General features: G+C 45.5%; 2 protein-coding genes across 2 annotated transcripts in view; one reads left to right on the top strand and one right to left on the bottom strand.

Annotated features, from left to right (window-relative positions):
• DDX17 (DEAD-box helicase 17) overlaps nt 1-14546 on the top strand; it is a 20674-nt gene extending 6128 nt beyond the window's left edge. The window contains exons 3-13 of the mRNA XM_087767561.1: nt 617-716; nt 853-986; nt 1736-1801; nt 2095-2236; nt 4345-4505; nt 4594-4766; nt 5094-5204; nt 5681-5742; nt 6132-6191; nt 10426-10665; nt 11350-14546. Coding sequence (XP_087623687.1) covers nt 617-716; nt 853-986; nt 1736-1801; nt 2095-2236; nt 4345-4505; nt 4594-4766; nt 5094-5204; nt 5681-5742; nt 6132-6191; nt 10426-10665; nt 11350-11873 — 1773 coding nt within the window. The 3' untranslated portion in view covers nt 11874-14546. The remainder of the gene's footprint in view (nt 1-616; nt 717-852; nt 987-1735; nt 1802-2094; nt 2237-4344; nt 4506-4593; nt 4767-5093; nt 5205-5680; nt 5743-6131; nt 6192-10425; nt 10666-11349) is intronic.
• KDELR3 (KDEL endoplasmic reticulum protein retention receptor 3) lies at nt 14536-21648 on the bottom strand. Its single transcript, XM_009475204.2, has 5 exons — nt 20736-21648; nt 19668-19768; nt 18910-19068; nt 18342-18594; nt 14536-15374 (listed from the first exon to the last, which is right to left on the bottom strand). The coding sequence occupies exons 1-5, from the start codon at nt 20824-20826 to the stop codon at nt 15334-15336; spliced, it is 645 nt and encodes a 214-aa protein (XP_009473479.1). The 5' UTR covers nt 20827-21648; the 3' UTR covers nt 14536-15333.
• Between the last annotated feature and the right edge of the window lie 1356 nt (nt 21649-23004).

The raw sequence follows: 23004 nt of genomic DNA on the forward strand, positions 1-23004 counted from the left end.
ATTGTGAGATCTTAGGGTATCACTGTGACGTTGCTTGGGCTTCTTTCATGCAGAAAAAAAAGTGTTCATTCTGAAAAGATTCCAAGCAACATTTCTGAGTTGCAAGTTGTCCAGCAAGAGCTCTGTATTTAACCACCTCTGGAATGTGTTAATTGAAGGAGAGGCCCTGACTGCCCTGCCTTCTGCTTGTTCGTAGTATATTAGGGCCTATTTATTTTGTTTAGTTCTTAGCACTGCCACATAAAACATGTTTCTCATCTGATCCTCTTTCTAATCACTCTTGAAGCTGTTGATCATTTCTGGCCTCTGAAAGAAGAGTAAAACTCTTAAAAATACTATATTAATACACTTTTTATTAAAAAGGGCTGGTTGGAAGGAGAGACATTAGTCCTTCTAGACTACATAGAGAGCTCGTACCTCTGAATATTGTGGAAGCTATGTGATGGCTCAATCTCAAGATAAAATGCGCAGGAAAGCAGTCCTTTTTAGATCTCTGTTTCAACTCCGTTCTCTAATGAAGCTGTTATCCAGAGGTGCGAAGTGAGTTAATAGTTAGAAACGTGCGCTTTAAGTCCGTGCTGACGTTTGTCTTTGCATTTTTTTTCCACATAAATAGTATGAAGTTGAAGAATTGCGAAGAAAGAAAGAGATAACAATTCGAGGAATGGAGGGCTGCCCCAAGCCTGTGTTTGCTTTCCACCAGTGTAGCTTTCCACGTAAGTATTTTGCCAATATTTAAGATAATGAGGATTACTCAAAAACAATAATTGTTTAGGCCTGTTCTGTTTTCTAAAAGGTCTTCTGAAGCCTCAGTTATCCTTTAAGAAATTTTTTCTCTTCTTAAATTCTTAGAGTATGTGATGGATGCCTTGATGGACCAGAACTTCACGGAACCCACTCCAATTCAGTGCCAAGGCTTTCCACTAGCCCTCAGTGGTCGTGATATGGTGGGCATTGCACAGACTGGCTCTGGAAAGACACTAGCAGTACGTATTCTTCCCTTTTATTTATTTGGCTAGTTTTCCTAGTCGCATTGCAGAAATTATCCTTGGCTATGTGTTAGTAGTTTGGGGGCTTGTGAGTACTACAAGCATAAAGTGAGATGATCACATGTTTTTAAAGCTTGCTTTATTGCATCATGGGTGAGACTTAAGTCTCAACTCAATTAGCCTGTCTTATTCACAGGCATGTATTTTGCGTGTCTTTCTTTCTGGATGCTTAGTCACTTCTCTTTGGTCTATGCGTACATTGTGGTTTAAAAAACAGTATGTGCTCTTCAGCATATTTGTTCTATTAACTACGCAAGTTAAAATTAAGGTTGAGTCTTCAAGGTATACTTTAATTTTATCTATAGTGGTTAAGAAGGAATTTTGTCCTTTATGAAGAGCATTGGTTAGAGCCAAGATTGCTCGATTCTACTAACGTAGACTCGAAATTTAAATGAGCCCTCCTTTTAGAGATACTGAGCAACTATATTTTGCATTCATGTCAAAGAAGGTATGGTTGGTCAGCAGCTCTGAAAATCTTGTGTTCTGTTGGATAACAAGTATCTTTCTTTGCAGAATCCTGATTTTCATATAGCCTAGGTTTCTTGCTGTCTCTCACATCAGGTGTTGGCTTCTTGAAGGGATGTTAGGCTAGGTGGGCTCTTGCCGTGATCCAGTTCTCATGGCAGGTGATCGTTGGCACTGAATATTGAAGTGCTGTGTCTTGACTTAAAGTTCTTTTGTTACAGTACTTGCTGCCTGCGATTGTTCACATCAACCACCAGCCATATTTGGAGAGAGGGGATGGCCCAATTGTAAGTGATTGTCAATTCTCTTCCTTTTTGCGTGTATGGCATGGCATTGTTAATGAGATGTGTACTTTGTTTAATTGATATATCAGAATAGTAAACAGAGAAATGTTTATTATCACAATGTGAACATCCCACTCAGTTGAAATTCTGTGCAATTGCTGACATAGTCTAAAGATATTTAAATGTTGTAGCTAATAAAGAGTAGATGGTCCAACTTTGCTTACGGTATCTGTGCGGAGCCCTTAAGTTAGGGATGTGTGTGCAGCTTGGCTAGCCTGAATCGATTCCTTTTGCAGTGCCTGGTTCTAGCACCTACCAGAGAGTTGGCTCAGCAAGTGCAGCAGGTGGCTGATGATTATGGCAAATGTTCAAGACTGAAGAGTACCTGCATCTATGGAGGAGCACCTAAAGGTCCCCAAATCAGAGATCTAGAAAGAGGTAATTTTAAAATGGACATTTGCAGTTTCTGGAGGAGGTGGTATTGTAAAATGTCTGTAAAAATAAAACGTTCTTCTTAAAACCTGTTTGGAAGGGGGTGTGCATGAATGAGTGGCTATCTCTTTCTCCAGTTACAATGATAGTGCACGTAATATTTGTCGTCTTTGTTGTATAGCGACTTATTTGGATATTAGATTTCCTTTCCATTTTCTCTTTGAACTTTCCACTTGTGAAGATCATCAGGACATAGAAGGGTGGAAAGGAAACTCACCAGAAAGAGAACAGGTTATTTTGAGGAAATGCAGTAGCAGCAAGTTTAAGGAATGATTTTTCTTAAGCCAGATCGCAAGTTTTCTGCCCAGGCTTGTTCAAATAATCAAACTTAATTTCTGAACGTATAGAAACTTCTTTAGACAATGGGTTTTGGGTTTTTTATTGTTCTTAAGCCCTAAGCTCTGTTTCTGTTCACGAACCCCGTAACATTCTGTAACTGCCTTTCCGTACATAGCAAAGGGCTGGACTTGGGAATGATGAGGAACCATGGTTCTACAGGAACCACTGTAACACAGTAGTGCTCAAGTGACCTAACCTTCGTATCAAGGGCTAGTTACGTACAATTTCAAATGCAGGAATGTGCTGATGGCTTTCATCTTCACTAGATTAAAAAAATGTAATAGAACTATGTGAAAAGATGTAAGAAGTATTATCAAGGTAAGCTTATATATACAGATTGACTCAAGAAATCCAAAAACTTTACTTATCACTGCAGTTTGCGGAGTCATTGTTGAAAACTGCAGTAATGGGATAAAGGTGTGCGTGGTGGAAGGCTGTGGGATGGCTCTGTTTGAGAAAATAGTAGTGCATTCCAATTTAAAAGTGGCATCTTCAATGGAAAAGTCAGAGGTTACATGAAGTGACCTTGGGAGGATCGGCTTGGTGGGTTTTTGCACGCCTTTCTGGAGTGCTGTGGAATAGGTGTTCTGCTTATGAAGAAAACTGTTTGGTTAGAGCATGTGGGCAGGTTTAGTCCTTTCAGCCCTTTCAGGTGTTGCTGCCTTTGGATGACTGCTTAGTATTTTCTGCAGCAAAGACTGTTGAATAGATAAAGAGTCCAGAAGACATTTTCTTTTTTCTCAGTTGTGATTTTTTGGGTGTTTAGTGAATTTACTTTGAAGGAGTACATCATTGACAACAAAGATTGCAGTTTCTTGAGTCTCCCTGGCAGACTAATGGCTCCATTAGAAGTCTAATTCTTGCATGAGCTTTATAGGAACTAGAACTATGCCCAGCATTGACAGCTCTGATGAGTCCAGGTTGACACAGACAGAAAGATCTAGTTTGCCACAAAATACTCTGCATCTCTAAGTGCAGTATGAAGAAAGCTGTTGGGGTTTTGCTCTTTTTCACCTCACTGCTTACCTAAACTTACCTCCTGTGGACATTCAGTGACACTGAAGTACTCGCCTGTAAGATTTGGGAATCAGTGGAAACCAGTCCCTCCTTTTAAGGAATATATAAATTGCCATACCTGATACCAGTTAATGACTATTTTAATTCTGGTTTTTTGCTAACAGATATGGGCAGGATGGTTGTCTGTCACTATTGGTGCATAATTACCCATTATTAAGGCCCATGCTTTGGCTTTATATATAAAAAAAAAGTGGAAATAATTTGACCTGCATAGTAAGAGGGAGCACGTCATGTTTGCTTAACATGGGGAGTTCAGCTGGAGTTCGCTCTTATTTTTCTAGAGAGCTCTTTAGACTGTCTAATTCTGGATGAAGGTGGGTCAGGCTTGAGTAGAAGCTTATTTTACTTCTGATTCTTGGACAGCTCTTCCCTGGTGTTTTCTGACAGTAAGCTTTTAGCTTCTATACTGCATTTATTATTCTAATGGCACTGTAACAGTAATTTCAGAATGGAAAAAAATACTAAAAGAAACTAGGGCTTCTACTGAAATGACTCAATCTTGGGTACGAATGAGGGTGGTGTGGTGTTTTTTTTTTTTTTTAAACAATTTTGCTCTGGAAGGTGATTCATTCTGACTAAAAATACCAATTGACATTCAAATGAAGAGCCTTACTCTTATTCCTCATTCTGTTTTGAAGGTGTGGAGATCTGCATTGCTACACCAGGTCGCTTGATTGATTTCCTTGAGGCAGGAAAGACCAACCTTCGTCGGTGTACGTACCTGGTGCTGGATGAAGCAGACAGGATGTTGGACATGGGATTTGAACCCCAAATTCGTAAAATTGTTGACCAGATAAGGGTGCGTGAACCTTGTAAAAGGACAGCCTCCTCTGGTTTCCCATTTAAAGTCCGGTACCTTAAATAAATCCATTTTCCCTTTTTCTTAGCCTGACAGACAGACTCTGATGTGGAGTGCCACCTGGCCAAAAGAAGTGCGCCAGCTTGCCGAGGACTTCCTGCAGGACTATGTTCAGATCAATGTGGGGAACTTGGAGCTGAGTGCCAACCACAATATCCTGCAGATAGTGGATGTGTGCATGGAAAGCGAGAAAGACCACAAGTAAGCTGATTTTCCTACCATTTCAGTTTTTTTGGTGATACTTAAAAATCTACATTGCTTTGAAAGGCAAATATGAATTCTGAATAGTGAAGTTACTTGTAGTATTTATATAACCTTTGAGTGTTACAAAATAAGTCAGTCCTGTAGTTAACTAGTCTATTGTGTATATTCTAACCATACCGTTATACAACAGACCTAAATTCTGTGTATGTGATACCGGCTTCTTTACGTGGATGCGTGTTGTGTATGCCGTCAGTGTAAGCGGAGAGAGTGCGCCTATAGTCTTGTATACGTGGATATACATCTTGGCTCTCATGTCTCTTTTAGACTGATACAACTGATGGAAGAAATCATGGCAGAGAAGGAAAACAAGACTATCATCTTTGTGGAGACAAAGAGGCGATGTGATGATCTCACTCGAAGGATGCGCAGAGATGGGTGATTAGCTTCCCCCCTCACTCCCCTTGTTTCTAACGGGAAACAGAAATTGTAATCAAAAGCAGTAAGGTTTAAGTGTTCATGATGCTATTGTTGGGAACTTGTCCGTTCTTTTCTTGGCTGAATTCAGCCTTAGTTTCCCAGAAGGTCCCAGTCCATCAAAGCATTAGTGCGAGAAAGAGTATTTGTGAGCTGGGCAGCTTTTAGTGTATCAGAATACCGATACGCTGATCGGGACTGTATCAGTATAGCAAATGTGATTTGGCTTAGACGGTTGTTTATGTAGGTAGTGGGTTTAACACGCAAGAAACAAACCAGTATACAGGCTAGGTAGATACAGGCCAGAGGAGGACAGGGAATAAAATATTTCTCAAGTCTTTTGTTTTTTGCCTTTTTACCAAAATGCCAATAAAACTTCCTGTTGCCTTTAATGTATGTACTTTCTGTGTATACTAATGTGCATCTCTGTTTGGCAGTTGGCCAGCTATGTGTATCCATGGAGACAAGAGTCAGCCAGAAAGAGATTGGGTGCTTAATGGTGAGTCCATCACTGAGGGGAGCATAACTCGGGCTGCTGTACGTAATTTACCGAGATATGCTTTTCTCTGGTCTCCTTTTTTTGTCTCTATACCCAATAGATGCATTTCAAAAGAACTTCCTTTGCCTTTCAGTACTTGTATTTGGCCCCCCTCCCCTTTTTTTTTTTTTTTTTTTTTTTTTTTTTGACAAAATCACAGTGGGAAGGTTGCTTAACCCAGGGTGCTGGATTTTAAAAAATAGTTGGCACGTTATATCCTGACTTGCTGGGGTTTCTGGAATTGACCCATCTTATGTAGATTCTGGAAAATGAGCATTTAGTGTAAATCAAGTTCAGGTAACTTTATCTTTTTGAAAAAATCTTACTTCATAGCATGCTTTGTTTTACAGAGTTTCGTTCTGGAAAGGCTCCTATCCTCATTGCTACCGACGTTGCATCTCGTGGGCTAGGTTTGTACACATAGACCACTCTTGCCTACTGCTGCATATTTTTCTTCTTTGGACTGAAATATGTTTTCTTTTTAAAAAAAAAAATCAAAGCGTGATTTTCCCCCACATGTGAAATACGTTTTTTAACATTAATCTTTTTTTTTTCTTTCATATTCAAAGTCTCTTCCTGCTCCTAATGAACAGGCTTTGGTCTGCAGCAAGGCCTAGGCATGACCAATCGATCGCCAAGAGGGAGAAGAGACGTCCAATTATGCAACCCAACCCTTCCACCACACTCACTTCTTCCCCAAATCCAGCTTTTGCTGCTGGATGATAGGGATGGATTGCTCTCAGTTCAGAGCGTGTCAGATAAAGTTCAAGTAGGAAGTTGTGGGAGAGCATTTCAACAGCAAATAGCTAATATTCTCCCCGTATGAGACGCCACAGATTTGAACATACCAACCCCAGTGTACACGCATGTTTACCCCACAGATGTATTCACATCTGAGAAAGCACTGCTCCAGATCTTTGGTCTTGACATGTAACCTTCCCTCCTCTGTGTTCCTTCTAGGCAGGACCACTGAGATTATATATGGCCTTTAACGTCACATTACCCAAATGTGTAATTGAATCAAAATTGCACAGCAGCTCTGTTCTGGTGGTATGACAATGATCTGTCTGGATGCATCAGCTGTGCCCCCTTTTTTAATAAGCATATTTGTGTTGCGAAACACTTTGTGTGCTAAGCACAGTCCTTGTCCACGCTAGAAGAGGAGGATGACTTCTGAAGTGCTCAGACTTTAATAATGGACATTGAGTGTTGCCCCCTCCCTGAGTTTGGTAGAAGATAAACTACTTGGGGGTCGATGTCTCATTGTAATAAATTGTAGACAAAATTACTGCAAGTCATTGCAAATGAGCTCAGAATAATTTCTAGCTGTTAAAAATCTCAGTTATCTGAGCTCTCTTTTCATATGCTGAAAGGGTGGCTGTGCTGTGCATCATATGGTCACTGTAATACAGGCAGACCATTACTAGACTTGGCAGCCTTTGTTCACACAACCTTCACCCCTCCTTCCCCTCCCCCCTCAAAAAACGTCCAACACTTCCTCAGAGAGGTGATTATATGGACTTCAGTCTCTGCCCTCTAGGGTCATGTCTGGACCTGTGCAGTTAGAACTTGGGCCTGTTGGGAGAAGGGACTGAGGCCTGAAACCAGTTTGTATGAAAGAGAGCTGCTTTCTCTAGCAGCATTTTTTAAACAGGCTTGCTATGTGCTGGTAGCTTCTTTGTGCATCTTGCCTAGACATTTAAACAGCCTCACCCCCTCAAAAAAAACACTCCCCCCAAAACTACTCAATTGGATAACACTTCAGAAAACAGTCTCCCCACCTCCCATCCTCCACTTCACCTGAGCTAAGGGGGAAAGGTACCAGAGTCTGTTTCTTGTTACTGAACAACATCTCTGCTTATTTTGGGGCCCTGAGTTTGCTGCTTCTTAAAATAAGTCACTTAACTGGCAAACTTCTGGACGACTTCCTCCAAGATCCTGGAAAGTGAAGGCTTCTACCTAAATAACATAAAACAGGGGCGCGCGCCTTTTGGCTGAGTCACCAGGGCTTTCCCTCTTCCTAATGGAACATTGGTTTCAAAAAAGCTTCTTCCAGGTAAGTTCTGAGTCCCGTAATGACTTCTTTGTGATAATTCCCTGGAGCGAGGTCCTCTCTCTGCACTGATTTTTTTTTTTTTTTTTTTACTTTATTTTTTTGTTCAGTCTATTAAACTAAAAGCATTGAATTTGTTTTGTTTTGTTTTCTTTAACAGAAGCTTTGATATCAGCTGCAGATCATTCTCAGTGCAGGGGGGGGGGCACATCTACATTGATTGTCTAAACAGCTCTCTAGACTAGCATGTTTGCTAGTTTATATCTCTCCCGATTAATAATCGGAGACTGTCTGTGCCATAGGGTATTCTGATGGTCTGACAAAGGGAATGTTTCCCAGGTAGCTGTCAAATGATTTACAGTTTCAATTCTTGATCCTGCTACATTATCTTCTAAAAGCGCAGGAAGATTGCGAGTGTGCGCAAACGCTTTGGAGCATGCTAGACTGGAGGAGCCGAGTCTTGTACTTGCTCTGGTCTTTCTTCAGCGAGCTGCGTGCTCTACCCGGACCACTTTCTAGTCTGGACAACACCCTTGCATTTTCCTCTTCCTGCCTTCCCATTCTTCCCCCTCCTGCCCAGTCAAGTCAGTTCCGTCTGCATTGGTAGCTACAATTCCCTGTGCTTTCTGCCGGGAAAGCACGTCCTTGTAACCTCTGTGGTAATTGAAGTCGCTTCGCCTACCAATGGATGTGCAAAACGGGACTGACTGAGGATCATGTAGCCTGCAGTTTGTCAGACTAGTTACACCCTGGCTGTGAAGATGCAATCTGTCATACGTACTCCTCTCTTTACTTCACTTTCCCCTTTTTAAAAAAACTCTGTTGCATCAAGGACCCTAGCTGGAGACTCGCGCAGCCCCCTGTGAAACCTGCCTTCTCACTCCCTTTTTTTGGTGTGATTCAGGACTTTGGAGTCAGCAAAGACTGAGGAGCCCCCCCCTTTGCTGTAATAAGAAACAGACATAAAGTCCCCCACTTGTCACTACAACCCTCTTGTTTTTATTTTTCCTACAACCCCTTTGAAATTGATACAGTCTGGGCAATAGATGCAGTCTGACCCTTTGGATGTAATTTTTGTATCTTCATTTTTTTGACAATTGCCCCTAAGAACCCCAAATAGGGGACAAAAAGCGTTGGAGGACCTGAAACTTTTACCTGAACCCAGGTTCTCCGGCGCTTCACAACCAAATGGGGCTACAGAGAAGCGTCTAAGCCAGTTCACAGAGCGAGCGTGTGTGGGGACTTCTCGCTGCCATGGACCCTTGATGCATGCTCCCCGCGCTCCAGTGGTCCCGTGTCAGAGGGCGGAGTTTTCGAAAGGAGGCCGCCAAAAATAAAAGGCAAAGAGACGGGATCGGCTGCAGCGGTTTCCCACAGGAGGAGGGAGTGTGCATCGGTCTGGTAACAAACAGAGAATGTTTCTCTCTTTAAAACAAAACAAAAAAAAAAAAAAGAAAGGAAATCACAAAAATCTGTGTTTTATCTTGGATATTTTCAGAATATTCTTCTTAAAATGCAGATTTTTAATTTTTTTTTATGAGCTGTTAGGGCACTTAACTGTAATACCGTGCTTTTTAAAGTATTGTATACTATAGCAAATAGGTGCTTTTGGTACTTGAGGTGCTTTCACTGAAGTGTTACACTAACATTTACTTTGTTTCTGTCCCATAAGTTTACAAAATCTGAATTTCCAAAAGGCGTACAGTTCTGATCTCCTAAATTTTAATATTATTTTGTATACAGAGCAATTTTGATAATTTCGTTTCCTGCTTCCATCTGACACTGGAAGTAGGGAATTGCTAATGGAATTCAGGATTGTCCAAATTACAAAAGCTTGCCAGAACTGGACGAAACAGCACAGTGAAATGTTAGTGCAATGTATTCTGGTGATAACTACAAAGCTAAGATATTAAGGTATTCTAGGTCTGGATAATTTTTAATGAGTTGGCTGAATAGCACTAATGTAATTGGAGTGTCTTAAGCTTTAGGCTAGGGAAAGTAGTTAACTGTATTTTATTAGGACTGTAAAAGTAAATATTTTAATTTAAGATTGCCTTTTATTTCATGTTACCAAGTGGAAGGTAAGTGATCTCATTACTGTTATTATTTGTTAGACTTCTCCCAACAGAGTAAAAGCTTTACCATGGCAGTTCTGCCCTTCCTCCACCCCAGTTTGCTCTGTCTGATGGTGGTATTTTCACTTTCCAGATTGCGGGGTTTTTTAAAGGAAAAAAAAAAAGTATGAAATTCAATTAGCCCATTCACAAACATCAGTGTCTTTGGCACATGAAGACAGAGAAATGCATTCTGGGGAGGATGAATTTGAGTGCAGGGCAAAACTGCTTTAAAATTACCGCTGTTTTTCAGGACACTGATCTTTGTTCCTGACTATCTTAAATTTGAGTCTTCTACTCTTTTGGGATGAGTCTGTCTTGTATTTATTCCATGCAATTACTAACTTTGTATTTTTTTTTTCTTATTACTGTCACCTGCATTCGTGCTCCCCACCTTTCGTTGGCACGTCCTCTCTTCTTCTCCCCTTTCCTCAACCCCACCCCTTCACTGTGCTTCGCACCTGGGCACTTCACAAGATGTGGAAGATGTTAAATTTGTGATAAACTACGACTATCCGAACAGCTCTGAAGATTACGTGCACCGTATTGGCCGTACCGCACGTAGTACCAACAAAGGTACTGCCTACACATTCTTCACGCCAGGAAACCTGAAACAAGCCAGGGAGCTTATCAAAGTGTTGGAAGAAGCCAATCAAGCCATCAATCCAAAACTGATGCAGCTTGTGGACCACAGAGGAGGAGGAGGTGGTGGTGGAGGTAAAGGCACATGGGAAAAGGGCTACACAGGGAGTAGGTTCCCCATTTGGAGGGAGGGAAGATTGAAAGAGGGTAGGGAAGTAGGAAGCGTAAGTCTAAGATAACAAACAGTAGATTAGTAATAAAGCTGTTTTGTACCTGAGATCTCGACACGTTATGTAGACGTAGTATTTCTGTCCAAAAAAGAGGTAGTCCACTGTTTTACCTTAGCTATAGATATCTTTTTTTTCTTCCCCCTCCCGATAAGGTCCTCACAGAGTTATTTTTGCTTGAATTAATTAATTCCTCGCCCTACCTACCTAAGCTCAGGCAATGATGTGTGTGCATGCACATGCAAAATTGAAATCAGCAAAGGGATACACTGACTTTACTGAGACTATTTTCTCCCATTCCCTGAAGGAATAGTAAGTTTCATTATATTTCCAAGTTAGTCCTCAATTTCTTCTGTTTCTTTGTCTCCAAGCACATGCATTAAGAACCCTTTTTTAACTTCATATTTACACCTTTAACAAAATGAAGAGGCGTATGCACAGCTGTGCAGGGAAGTTATAGTCGGGCAAAAACACTTGCTCCTTGTGGGCAAAATTGTGGATGTAGAAGGGGGAGAAAGGGTGGCATAATTGTACCAGAGTTCATTGTTTAAGACTTGTTCACGGTACTAAATCTTAATATATCCATCGCCAGGAGGTCGTTCTCGTTACCGAACGAGCAGTTCAGTAAACAACCCTAACCTGATGTACCAGGAAGAGTGTGACAGGAGGCTCCGGGGAGTGAAAGAGGGCCGGAGAGACTCAGGTGGCTTCAGAGACCGTGAGCGTGGTGACAGTTATGCCAACGGAGCCAACAAGACCTATGGCAGTGCCTACGGGAGCCCAAATTCTGCTTTTGGGGCAGCACAGAGCCAGTATGGTTACACTCAAGGGAGCTATGGAGCAGCTGCCTATGGCACGAGTGGCTATGGCACTGCAGAGTACAGTGCTAGTGGCTATGGTGCCAGCACCACAGCTGCCACCGCTGGGAGAACCTCACAGAGCACTACCCAACAGCAGTATGCAGGGATGGTGGGGCGCTCGGGCCAGCAGCCACAGCCGCTCATGTCACAACAGTTTCCGCAGCCCCCTGCCACTAACGTGATGGGCTATATGGGACAGACTGCCACCTACCAGTATCCGCCCCCTCCCCCGCCCCCTCCCCCCTCACGCAAATGAGACCACTCGCCCACTGGTGACCAGTGTAGACCTCTTGCATTTAAAGGAACCTTTTCTTTCTCTTCTTTCCCATTGTGATGTCTCTCTCATGCAGGTTAGACTTAGAATTCACCATTCAAATCCCTTGAGCCCATCAAAAATGGCCCCCAGTCCGCATTACTGACCTGTCCTCTTTTTTTCTTTTTTTTTTTTTTTTAAGAGATATATATAGTTGACTGGAAAATTTATTATTTTTTGTCTTGCATGTTGAGGAAATTGGAAATTTTATTTTCTCTAAAAGAAATGGGTATAAGGCAGATAGGTCCCAGCTCGATCATCTTGGTGTCTAAGGTTTGTGTGAAAACTTGCTTTTGAGGGGAGGAAGTTTCTATTCTGTGACATGTTAACTTAATTTCAGGAAGTATCAAGAGAGGTGGGAAACTTTGGGGAGCCAAAAAGCACTTCATTTAAAATGATAAATGCAAGGGAGCAATGCTCACTTCTCCTAATCTTAATTTTTTTTTTTTTAAAGTAACTCACTATTATTGCTTGTAATCTATCGTAGGTAACTTTCTATAGGAAAACTCTGCTCATTTGTCTGAGCTGGGCAGTGTTCAGAGTAATGCCCCAGGTACATTGCTGGCATTTTGTGCCGCTCTGGAAGCAACGGCCCCATCTTCTGGTACCCGTAGCAGCCTGTAGTAGGGAAGTTGGGATTAAAACCCCAGTGTCAGAGACCAAACCTGTCTTGGATTCGATATCTGAAAACCAGATAGTTGCTGTAGGTACCGCTGCTATAATGTTTAGCCAAGTAAGTTCTTTCCCTACAATTGTTAAATTGCGGCATCGCAAATGCGTGGAGCCTGGTTATCCTTAAATTAGTTTCTGCTCTCAAATTCCCGTTGTTGGGTTTATTGAGAGAAGTCTTATTTGAGAGCCCAGAGCCTAAACAGAACGGAGATGATGAACAGCATATCTTGTTTCTGTCCTTCACGAACAAACTACCGGTTGCCACGGGGAACGTTCTGAATGCCGCTACGCTGAACAAAATGCGACAGAGTTTTCCACACTTACTTAAATTTAAGAGGTTTGAATAGGGTGGGCTGGGGTGGGGGAGGCAAGGGGAGGAAGGGAGGAGGAGGAGATTGCCTGGAATCTCCTTTTCATGAGGTAAGCGGTGAGCCGGTTAGCGCATCTTGATTCTGAAGCTTTATTTCTTTTGTACCTTGCTCTGACTATTGCTTTTCCTGGCTTTTGAGTGCATTTCCCTGCTCCATTGGTCCCTTTGAGCTGAGCTCTCGCAGGTAGGTAGCATTTTAGAAATGTTAGAGAAGAGTGAAATTTTAGTAAATACGTAAATAAAACTTGTTTATTTTACAGGCTAAGGTGGGTGTGAGGGGGGGTTTCCCCTTTAGTAAAGCATGTTGTTGACTTGTTATTTCTAATACCAGACGGTTCAGAGACAGTAGATGATAACAGGAGTTGGCTGCTCTTGATCTGATAATATGACAAACGAATGGCTACATCTCCTGGTTTGTGAGGCATAATCTTTGCATTATGAGAGCGCAGGGGGTTGGGGTTGTTTTTCTGTTGGCGTTCTTGCATATGGATGAACAAGGCAGCCCACTCCTTCTGTAGCAGAGTGGAACTTCTTATAGCCCAGGAAAAGAGCTTGCTTATACAGAAATGATTTTTTTTTTTAATTTAATTTCTTCCCAGAGTAAAATTTTGAGGGATGAATGCGCATTTTTTTGGTGCAGTACACAGGTAGGTTGCTGACGCAGAGGGAAAAGGGAGAGATCTTCCAGAACCTTGGTTCCCTCATCCCATCTTCTAATTCCAGTGCTTGGGCAGGAAAGTTCCTTTGCTTGTGTTAAGTGAAAGCCAGAAACATTTCGTTTATCCAGGCACTGACTGATTTGTCTTTGGCCTCCCTCGCAAGCAAATGTAGAGGTTTTTGGGTTTTTTTTGGTGTTGTTTTTTTTTTTTTTTTTTTTTAAATTTGTGAGTTCAATGCAGAAATGTGTTTGAGGGGTGTAGGAGTAGGACATCTCACTGACTGGCTTTAAAAAGGGTCTCTGGACTGCCAACGCTGCCTTCTAGTCTGCTATAGCTTTCACTTCTTTTGGGGGGACTTGTGCACCTGTAAACGTCTACGCCAAGTCTTGCCGTGCGTTATTGCCATGGAGGTCAGCTGAAGTCCAGGATCTCGGTTCAGTTCAGAGTGTTACCCAGACCGTTGAATGCATGAACGCACCGTGGCATGTGCTGCCGCTCTCCCACCTGGTGCTCACTGCTCTGTTCCGTATACCAGCTGGAGGGCCCTTGTTGATAAAGCGTTAGCGTCTAGTATTGTTTGCCTTGTTTCCAATCTGTAAAAGTTTGTGGGAGTGTCAGATGAGTTGGGTGTCTCCTCCCCTCCCGCTTCCTGAAGCAGTTTGCTGTTTGGACTTCTCTGAACAATGGAAGGGTTAGTGGCTTTGTGTGGGATCAGCGTCTTGTGTCACACACCTGCTGGTCTCTGAACACATTCCTGTTGTATTAATGAAGACTTGAATTGAGAGATTCATAGATCTGTGGTGTTCAGACACAGGATACTAAGAGCTATGTTACTATTCTTAGTTTGTAAATTGTCCTTTTGATACCATCTTGTTTTCTTTTGTAGGTATAAATAAAAACACTGTTGTCAATAAATTGTGAACTTTGTCTTTATTTGTGGCGTGTAAAACCGTCTTTGCCCCTGTTCTTCCCAGTTCTTAAAAAAAGTCAAATTCAAGGAGTTGGAAACACCTGTTGGCAACCCACTGGATTTTCATTGAAATGATCCCCTTTTGCCGAATAGGAGGAACCGTTACTGACAGTGAGTGGGGAGGATGTTTGAATTGGAAGATTGGCGTCGTTCAAAAGGAATGTATTTTTCCTGAATGTTACAGGACTTGAATAGAGCGGGGGTCAGGCAGAGTTAACTTTCAGGAGGATGTTGGTTCATACGGAGTTAAAGTAGTCATTTGTAGCATCTGCTGTGGCAGATGTGGCCACGTGTGAAATGGGTCCGTGGCCTTTGTATGTGTTACCAGACTCAACGGTACCCTGTTCCCTTTACCGTAGGCCCTCGCTAAAGGGCTGAGGGAGTAAAGGTAGTGACAATTTCCCTTACACTCCTTGTGCTGCCTCAGGGTCAAGGTAGAGGCGTGTGTTGGAGGTAGATGCTGGGAAGAGCCGGGAGAGAATAATTTGCACTACTTCAGTATTGGCCAGCACTACTTACGAGCACCAAATTCAAGTAAGAAGAAATTTTAAAAAATGGAGGGAAAGTCTCATCTGGATGAAAAGCGTATCAGCTTTCCAGGCCTCGTTGTCTTCCTGGCGCTGGAGTGAAACTCGGCCGAGCCATCCGTTGGTCAAAGAGGGCCAGGAAAGGAAAGCTGTCATCTTAAGAGCTTCATCTTGGGAATTTCTTGCGTTGTCTGTGGAAATGTCTTCAAACAGGCATGGGAAGACTTAGCTTCTTTCCTTTTAGGACTGTGCAAAGAGAAAGAGAAGGTAATGAAGGAACTTTGGGCAATTCAACTGTTTCATTGTTTCAACAAAACATTTTTTTTTTTTTTTAACTTGCTATTTAGAGTGCCAGGTAGCGGGCTGCCAGGTTTGCAAACGGCAACGAGACGATGGCTGTCCTCCCTGTGCCACTGTAGGCTAGTGGGAATAGAGTTGTGCTGTCGTCAGGTAACGCAACTGCTTGTCCTCAGCTGCGGCTGCCCTAACAGCTCCTGAGGTCCTGTTCCTTGTGGAAGGGGCATCCAGGAGAACGTGGCGAGAAGGGTAAAATGAAGGAATCCCGAGAATGGGAGAACCTGTGATCCTTGATGGGAGACAGCCACTACAAAACTGATTCTGCGGGGGGAAACTCAACCTATTTATTCTCCTTTATGCTGAAGGAAAAGGGTCTTGTTTTCAATTCCGTGGTTACTCTTTCTCACGTGTGGACCCTGCTAACTTCCCCATTTTTTCCTTGATGACGTAGTATGGAGTCCACTGTTCTATCCCCAGCGCTCTCCCCCTCCTTTTAATAGCCTGAATAAATGGCCTGTGGCCAGACCCCCCCGAGCTCGCGTGAGGTGGATGGAGGAGTGGCTGCCCCGGCCGCATGGTGGTCAGCAGCGCGGAGTCCGGCCGTCGGCCGGGTGCTGGTGGTTTACCCTGGGGTGGGAACTGGGGCCGGTACTGCTCGGCAGCACCAGGGCCCGGTGCCAGAGGGGAGGGCAGTGCGCGCCCTCAGCAGTTTGCCGATGGGGCACAACGGAGGGGAGCGGCTGAGGGACCAGATGGGGTCAGAGGGACCTCATGAAGGTCAGCAAAGGGAAATGGGGTGGAACAGCCCCGTGCACTGGGGGCTGCCCAGCTGGAAAGCAGTACGAGAGACAGGGACGTACTGGAACAAGTCCAGAAAGACCACGAGGGCGGTTAAGGGACTAGGGCATCCGATGTAAGAGCGCAGGCTGAGAGCTGAGGCTGCTCAGCCTGGAGAAGGCCGAGAGGGATCTTCTCTACGTGTACAAGTGCCTGATGGGGGGAGTAAAGGAGCCGGAGCCGGACTCTGCTCAGTGGTGCCCAGTGACAAGGCATGGGGCAATGGAAAATTCCACGTAAAAGTAAGAAAAAAATTTTTTTACAGGGAGGGTGGTCAGACGCTGGTACAAGTTGCTCCATCCTGGAGATACTCAAGACCTGACTGGACAGGACCTAGAACAACCTGCTCTAGGTGACCCTGCTGTGAGCAGGGGGGTGGATTAGACGATCCCCCGAGTTGCTCCCAACCACAGCTGTTCTGTGAAATACAAGCTTTTGGGAGCTGAAAGCTTCCTCGGAATACCTTTCAGGTCCTTGTGTTAAACAGAAAGGAGCTCATCTAGTTTTGAAAACAAGATAAAGAGAAGTTGTGTTCTATAAAAATCCCTTTACAATGCTTTGGTATGGGCTCTGAAGTCCTATTAAATACACTTCTTTATGTAACACATCTTTGCTTTTTTTGCAGCACCGCTGCCCTTTTGTCTGAGCTCTTCTGTGTTAGAAATGTTTTGAAAAGATGTTGAAGGTTTGGTGGGGTTTTTTTGGTTGGGGTTTTTTTTTTTTTTTTTTGCAAAAGTGTAAGAGAGAGGTAACCTGCTATAACGTTGCTGGTTTTCATAAATGACTGCAAAGCATTTGCATATCTTCAGTCACCTTTTCTCTCCCATGATCCAGAACATTTGTGTAAAAGAAAAAAAAAAAAAAAAAGGCAATTCTCCTCCTGCTGTGATGTCCCAGGGACAAATGTTTTTTCTTCTGCCTCCTGTATCATCTAAATTTTGCAGCTTTATCACCAGCGATGCAAGACTGAAAGCCAGCAGTTGTTTTTTCCCCCCTTTTGTTCCACCATCCGCAATTACAAAGGGTATGGATTTCTCACAAAGTACAGGACGCAGGACACGTGAATTGAGTGAAGCTAAAATGGGAATTAGTTAAAAAAAAAAAAAAAAAAAAAAAAAGAATTGACGTGGAGCACCTTGATGGCAGTTTTACAAAGTACTTCTCTGGCTACAAAAATGTTTTAATAACAGAAGGAAGTCTTCATCTGCCAAGGGCAGCCACCTGCTCAGTGCTCCTGTCGCCTCTCTGTCAGCAGGTATATTGCATGAAGCTACCGTGCAGATAGCTGGATAAAGATCCATCCCTCGAAACATCAAACGCGGGACGTCACTACTGCTTTTGGCAGGCTACTTCGGGAATGTGAAGAAGGAAAAAAATATTTGTTCGCTCAGCTAGATTTCATCGATTTCCATCCTCCTCGACAGAAAAGTGTTTTAAAGCGTACTTCAGCCTCGGCAAACCATAGTGTATTCTACCAGATTTTATGCCCTTGATGCACTTGTTAGCGCTGGTATGTAGCCATTTACCAAAGCGTGGCGGTGAAGTGAAAGGGGCATCTGATTTTGGGAAACAGAAGGGGGTGTCTTGTCCGTGCAGATGCCCATCTTCCTACAGAATCAGTTCTTAGGAACGTTACATCTTTTCCCTCAAAAGAAAAAGTAGGCTTAATAATATCTCCATATGTCTGCAGTTGCTTTCTCAGGTACATTGTCTGCCTACAGCTATTTTTTTCCCCCTCAAAGTTTTTTTGTGTGATTCATAATCTTTCAAAATGTACGTAGAATTGAATATACCTCAATTGTTAACTTCCCAAGGTGGGGTTAAACCAGGCTTAGCTCTGGTTTAACATCTGCTTTGTTTCACATGCACATCTAGAGCCTTGTGAGCAGAGATGCCCACTTGCATTCAACAGATGTTTTTTAAACTGGATTTTAGTTTAGATGCACTGGACAATGTGCATCACGAATACAGCAAAGAATAAAGTCACGTGAGGATTAACGCATGGCAAGCTGCAGCTCCACCCTGTGTTGCAAGAGTGCTCAATGAACGTTCTGGATTTATACCAACCCCTTCACCTACCTTTGGTAACGTAGAGATAGAAGAAGTCACAGTAGAAGATGGTTTGTACCACCCCAGAAACTACAGCGATCTGGTCATAGAAATTTTCCGTGTAGTAGCGCCAGACCCAGTTGGCAATGTAGAGAGCACGGTAGAGGCCCAGGAAGAAAAGGTAGTGTGTCGTGATGGTCTCTGCTTCCCCCGTCTTGCTGATCATGAAGAGCTGAGGAAGGATAGCCACGGACTCCAGGTAGATGGAGAAGGTCCAGAGTATCTGTGAGACGCAAAATGAAGGCAGTGGAGAGTCTTGGTGCTGACTGATACGCGTTAAGAGCCAAGGCTTTAATTTGGCAGGGCATCGATATGCGAGGGGGATGAGTAGTGCTGCTGGAGTTGGAGAAAATGAGCCTGCTGTCCTAAGACTGAGAGGAGACAGCGCTGAGCTGCTCTATAGATGGTCCTCAAGGCCTGCCAACCTTGCCTTTCCTGCCTGCTTTTGCTGTTAAAAATCTCAACCATTCAACACGCTGCTCGCTCTGCTGCATGGCTGCTGCTTCCCCGCCCCTTTCCTGCCTCGGGTTTTCCTTACCTCCAAGGGGGTGAAGCTGTGGTTCTCCAGAAACGACAGGCCTGTGACAGGGACCAGCAGGAACTCAAGGCGAAAGGAGTCATTCTCGCTGTCAAATGTTTTCCGGAATTTCACGTAGATCATGTACACGGTGATGTAGGCACATATCAAAAAAATGACCTGGGGGAGGGAAGGGAGATGGCAAGACCTTACCTGCAATTACACCGTCTGTGCTTGAAGAGAGGATGGCTTTGCCAAAGTCAAGATCTTTTAACCCAGTTCTGGTGGGGCCGTGCCAGGGTGAGATAGTGGTAAATGCTTTTTTTCTGCCCTGGCTGGTGGATTGACTTCTGCTGGAGATACTCCAGCGGGCAACTGAAGTTTGCCCCGCCATGAGGATCACACTTTCTTGAGCCCTCTGTGCAAAGAGGCTGGCTTGGCGGCAGCCGTCTGTCACTGCTCCTGCTGTGCCGGACACCCAGGCCTTGATTCATGATGTCTTGTTCTGGTTTTGGTGGTACTAAATGTGGCGGGCTCAGCTCGCTCACTGACCGTGGTGAGGGGTTTTTTGGCCAATGGAGGGCCAATGACACCAAAGGAAGCATCTTTATCCACCCTTCATATGTATAACCCCCTCTAGCGCTGGTGACAAGTGAAGAAGGTGGAATTGCTCCTTCTTCCCTCTGGCTGAAAAAACTTAGTGAATGCGTACTCTCACCTCCCCGAGAAACCACGGTGAGCTGAGGGGAACCTCTGCTTCCGCACTGCCCTCTCCTTACCTTCATCACGGTGTTATAGACAGAGATGAAGGTGGTGAACAGGTCCAGATAGCGGGTTGTGAAGACAAGGGCGAAAAGAATCTGACTCTTCCCAGAGATACCTGCGCAGCGGGGAGAAGAAAGGAAGGTAAGGCAGATGAGAGGAAGGACCCTTAGGACAGTGGTTTCCCCTTTCGCCGCCTTTGGAAGTGGTTGTATATATGTGTTTTGCTTTGTGAGCCTGGTCTGGCATGTAGGTGCTGCGGTAGCTCTAGACCTACCCCAGAACTGGCCGGGGTCTCCCAAGCAACAGGGCAGGCTCCTGCTGACGCCACCGAGCCCTGCCTTGCGTTGTAGGGACGAGCGCTCGGTGGGCGCGTTCACTGCTTTGGCCAATTCAGTCCATACTGTCATCAAAATGCCTTTCTCTTCCCTCCCTCACCCCCTTCCCCTGCCCAGGGGTTGTGCGATGCAACATCTGCCCCACCAGGGAAGAGCTGCGGGATCAGGGACCAGCCCAGGGACACTGGTGGAGCTTAGCCACCGCTGGCAGGGAGAGGCAGGCAGACCCAGCCGTTTCTCTACCTGTGCTGATGGCCACGGTGCTGCAGCCCAGCCCCAAAGTCTCTTGGGGAGGAAACCACGAACTTTGAGCAAAATCCTCTTGCGGGAAGCTGCTGCCCTGATTTCCTCACCCAGGGACGGGGCAGCCTCTGGTACCTGCCCGCCTGCTGGCAGGACCTCCGACCTAAAGCAGCTTTCTCTCGAGGTCGTCGGTTTTGGTGCCGCCACAACTTTTTGCGCTCGTTTTCCATCTCCCTCCCGCCTTGCTGCCCTCCCCTTTGCTTCACCACCCCGACACCAACACCTGCCCGATGTTGCCACATCACATCCTTCCAACGCAGCCCTCTCCTCCTGGCAGGGAGACCTCCCGGAGGAGGATGACTTCTTTCAAAGAGCCCACTGGGGAGGGCTGCCAGCTTGCATGGGCTATTGCTAGCCTTTTTGGCACCCGTTTCTCTCGCACCCCTCGCTGAGCTGCCCTCCGAGAAGGGCCTCCCTCCTTCCCCAGGGCATGGGAGCACTCACCGGCACAGGACTTGGACTTCTGGATCTTCAGGAGGAGGATGATGATGGCCAGCAAGTGGGAGACATCCCCCAGGATGCGGAAGACGTTCATGGCGCTGGGGGGGCTCTTCGGGGGTGAAGGGAGCGGGGCAATTTCTGCAGGCAGGGAAGGCGAGGGCAGGGAGTTTTTCCCCCTGAACCTTGACCAAGCGAACGCTCTCCTCCAGCTCAACTTTCCTTTTTTCCCCAGTACGGAGCCCTCTCTTCTGGCAGAGAAAAGTTCAGGCTCCCCTCTCCCCTGGTCACAAGCTCCTTTCCCCTGCCGGGCGCTCAAGCTGGATGTCTCCTTTGCTTACTTTTCCCCCAAGTTGGATTTTCTCTCTCTCCCCCCAGGGCTTTCCTCTCCCTGCTCCAGGCCGAAAGTTGGGGTTTGCCCCCTGGAGAGCCCCAGGCTGAGCCTGGTGAGCAGCCCCGAAACCAGCGCTGGGTGACGGTGACGTGGCTCCTGGCTGGCCGGGGAGGAGAGGGAGGAGGAGGCGGAGGCAAGAATAACTGCGCGATTTTTCCCTTTTTCTTTTTTTTTCCCTTCCTCTTTTTTCTTCCCAAACTTGTCTCAAGTTACACGCGGAAGTGTCGTTAAAGGGGAAAAGGCAGAGGGAAAGGGATCCCCATCCTCTGGCCTTGGGGATGCTCCCTCCGGCGAGGGCTGGGCTTTCCAGGGACGTTCCCCGTGGGCACGTTAACCTCTGTCCTGCTCCCAGCTGGCAGCCTCCTGCCTTCTGCCCTTCCTGGCCCCGTCCTGCTTCCAGCACCTTCTCCCTGGTGCTCCACCTTGTCTCCTGGAGCAAATTAAGAAGTCGGGAGAGATCTGAATTATTGGGCCGCTACGGCCGTCTGTCACATCCCACCCGGACCCCCTCCCTCCCACGGCAGGTCATGGGCAGCCGTTCCCTGGTGGCCCCCCACCAGCCACCCCCACCTTCGCGTGTCCTGGCTGGAGCAATGCGGATCCCAGAGCCCAGCCCTGGAGGAAAAAAAGAAAGATCCTCCCAAGGGCTGGTTTGAAACAAACTTCACTGAAAATATTAATCCTAGATTCCTGCAAGTGGATTACAAACAATGTAATGCATGTGTTGGGTGAAAGAAGCACATAGGTACTGCCATTTTTATAGATTTAACAGAAATTAGCTTAGTAGTGTTGGTTATAAAGTTTTAATATATTCAGAAACAGCCCTGGTCACCCAGGGCTTGTTCCTTGCAGCTGCGGTTATGCAGGGAGGTCTCACGGCAGCGTGAGGGGACCTCTGCATCAAGACGGGGCCGTTAGATATTCATTATCTAATCACTAATATAAAGCTGCTTTAATACAACCAAATGGATGTTTTAATTTGTCACCTCGTCCCCAAGCAAATCGCATCTGGCCGCGGGTCTATTTGGTTACTCAAGGGTTGCGTGACCCGGGCTGCTCTTGCCCCAGAGGCTGGCTCTGGCTGCCACCCTCCCTGTCCCCACGCGGCCATCTCCTCCACATCTCCCTCCATTGGCACGTCCTTATGGGCTTGCTTGGAGTAAAACCCTTAATGATTAAAGCATAAAAATATTATTCCCGGTGCTTACAGAGAGGACTAACAAGTCTATTAGCATCACCGGATTCCTTTCTGAATACATTTGCATACATTTCCTCTCTGCCCATTAGGCTGGCTGCTGTGTTTTCCCTCTCTGCTGCTCTAGCACCTGCCACACCGGGCTTTTCCAGCCGCGTTCCCAGGCTGGAATGGAAAACACCCGCTCGGCCCCGCAAAACCGGGGAGGGCCCTGCCTGCCCCTGCCAGGGCACGAGGCAGAGGTCGGTGCAGTGGGAGAAGAGCAGGTTAGACCAAAGGAGAGCGTCGGCAAAGGAGTGGCGGGGTAGGGACTAGATGAAATTGGGTTTCCAGCCATCAGAGCAGAGCCGCCTGGGGTTTCAGCAGGGCTCTGCAAGGCCATGCAGGTGCCAGTGAAAGCCAAGCCCCAGCCCCGGTGGCCCAGCAGCTCCCTGGTGTCCCAGGTCCTTTCGCAGATGGGTAGAAAGAGGTTTGAGCCATGGAGCGGGGATGGGAGGTTCTGCGGGAACAGATTTAGGGTCCTCTATGCCAACAGATCACCTTCCAAGTCCCTGGGGCTCAATATCTGAGAGCCCTTGTCATCCTCCGGTCCCTCCCCTCCTCCTCACAGCTTCTTGTCCCACCCAGGGGATGATGCCTCCTGCAGAGGGGTAAGACTGTTGTGAGTGGCAAAGGTTTATTCTCTT

The sequence above is a fragment of the Nipponia nippon genome, unplaced genomic scaffold (genome assembly GCF_047370975.1).
Source record: "Nipponia nippon isolate SJK-2023a ecotype South Korea unplaced genomic scaffold, ASM4737097v1 scaffold_3, whole genome shotgun sequence".
Taxonomy (NCBI): domain Eukaryota; kingdom Metazoa; phylum Chordata; class Aves; order Pelecaniformes; family Threskiornithidae; genus Nipponia; species Nipponia nippon.

Excerpts from the sequence above, each read along its gene's own strand:
- KDELR3 (XM_009475204.2), bottom strand. The coding sequence starts at position 20,826 with ATGAACGTCTTCCGCATCCTGGGGGATGTCTCCCACTTGCTGGCCATC. Across the intron at positions 19,069-19,667 it reads TCTATAACACCGTGATGAAG|GTCATTTTTTTGATATGTGC; the intron begins GTAAGGAGAGGG and ends TCCCTCCCCCAG. Across the intron at positions 15,375-18,341 it reads CTATCTCTACGTTACCAAAG|TCCTAAAAGGAAAGAAGCTA; the intron begins GTAGGTGAAGGG and ends CTCTTTGCACAG.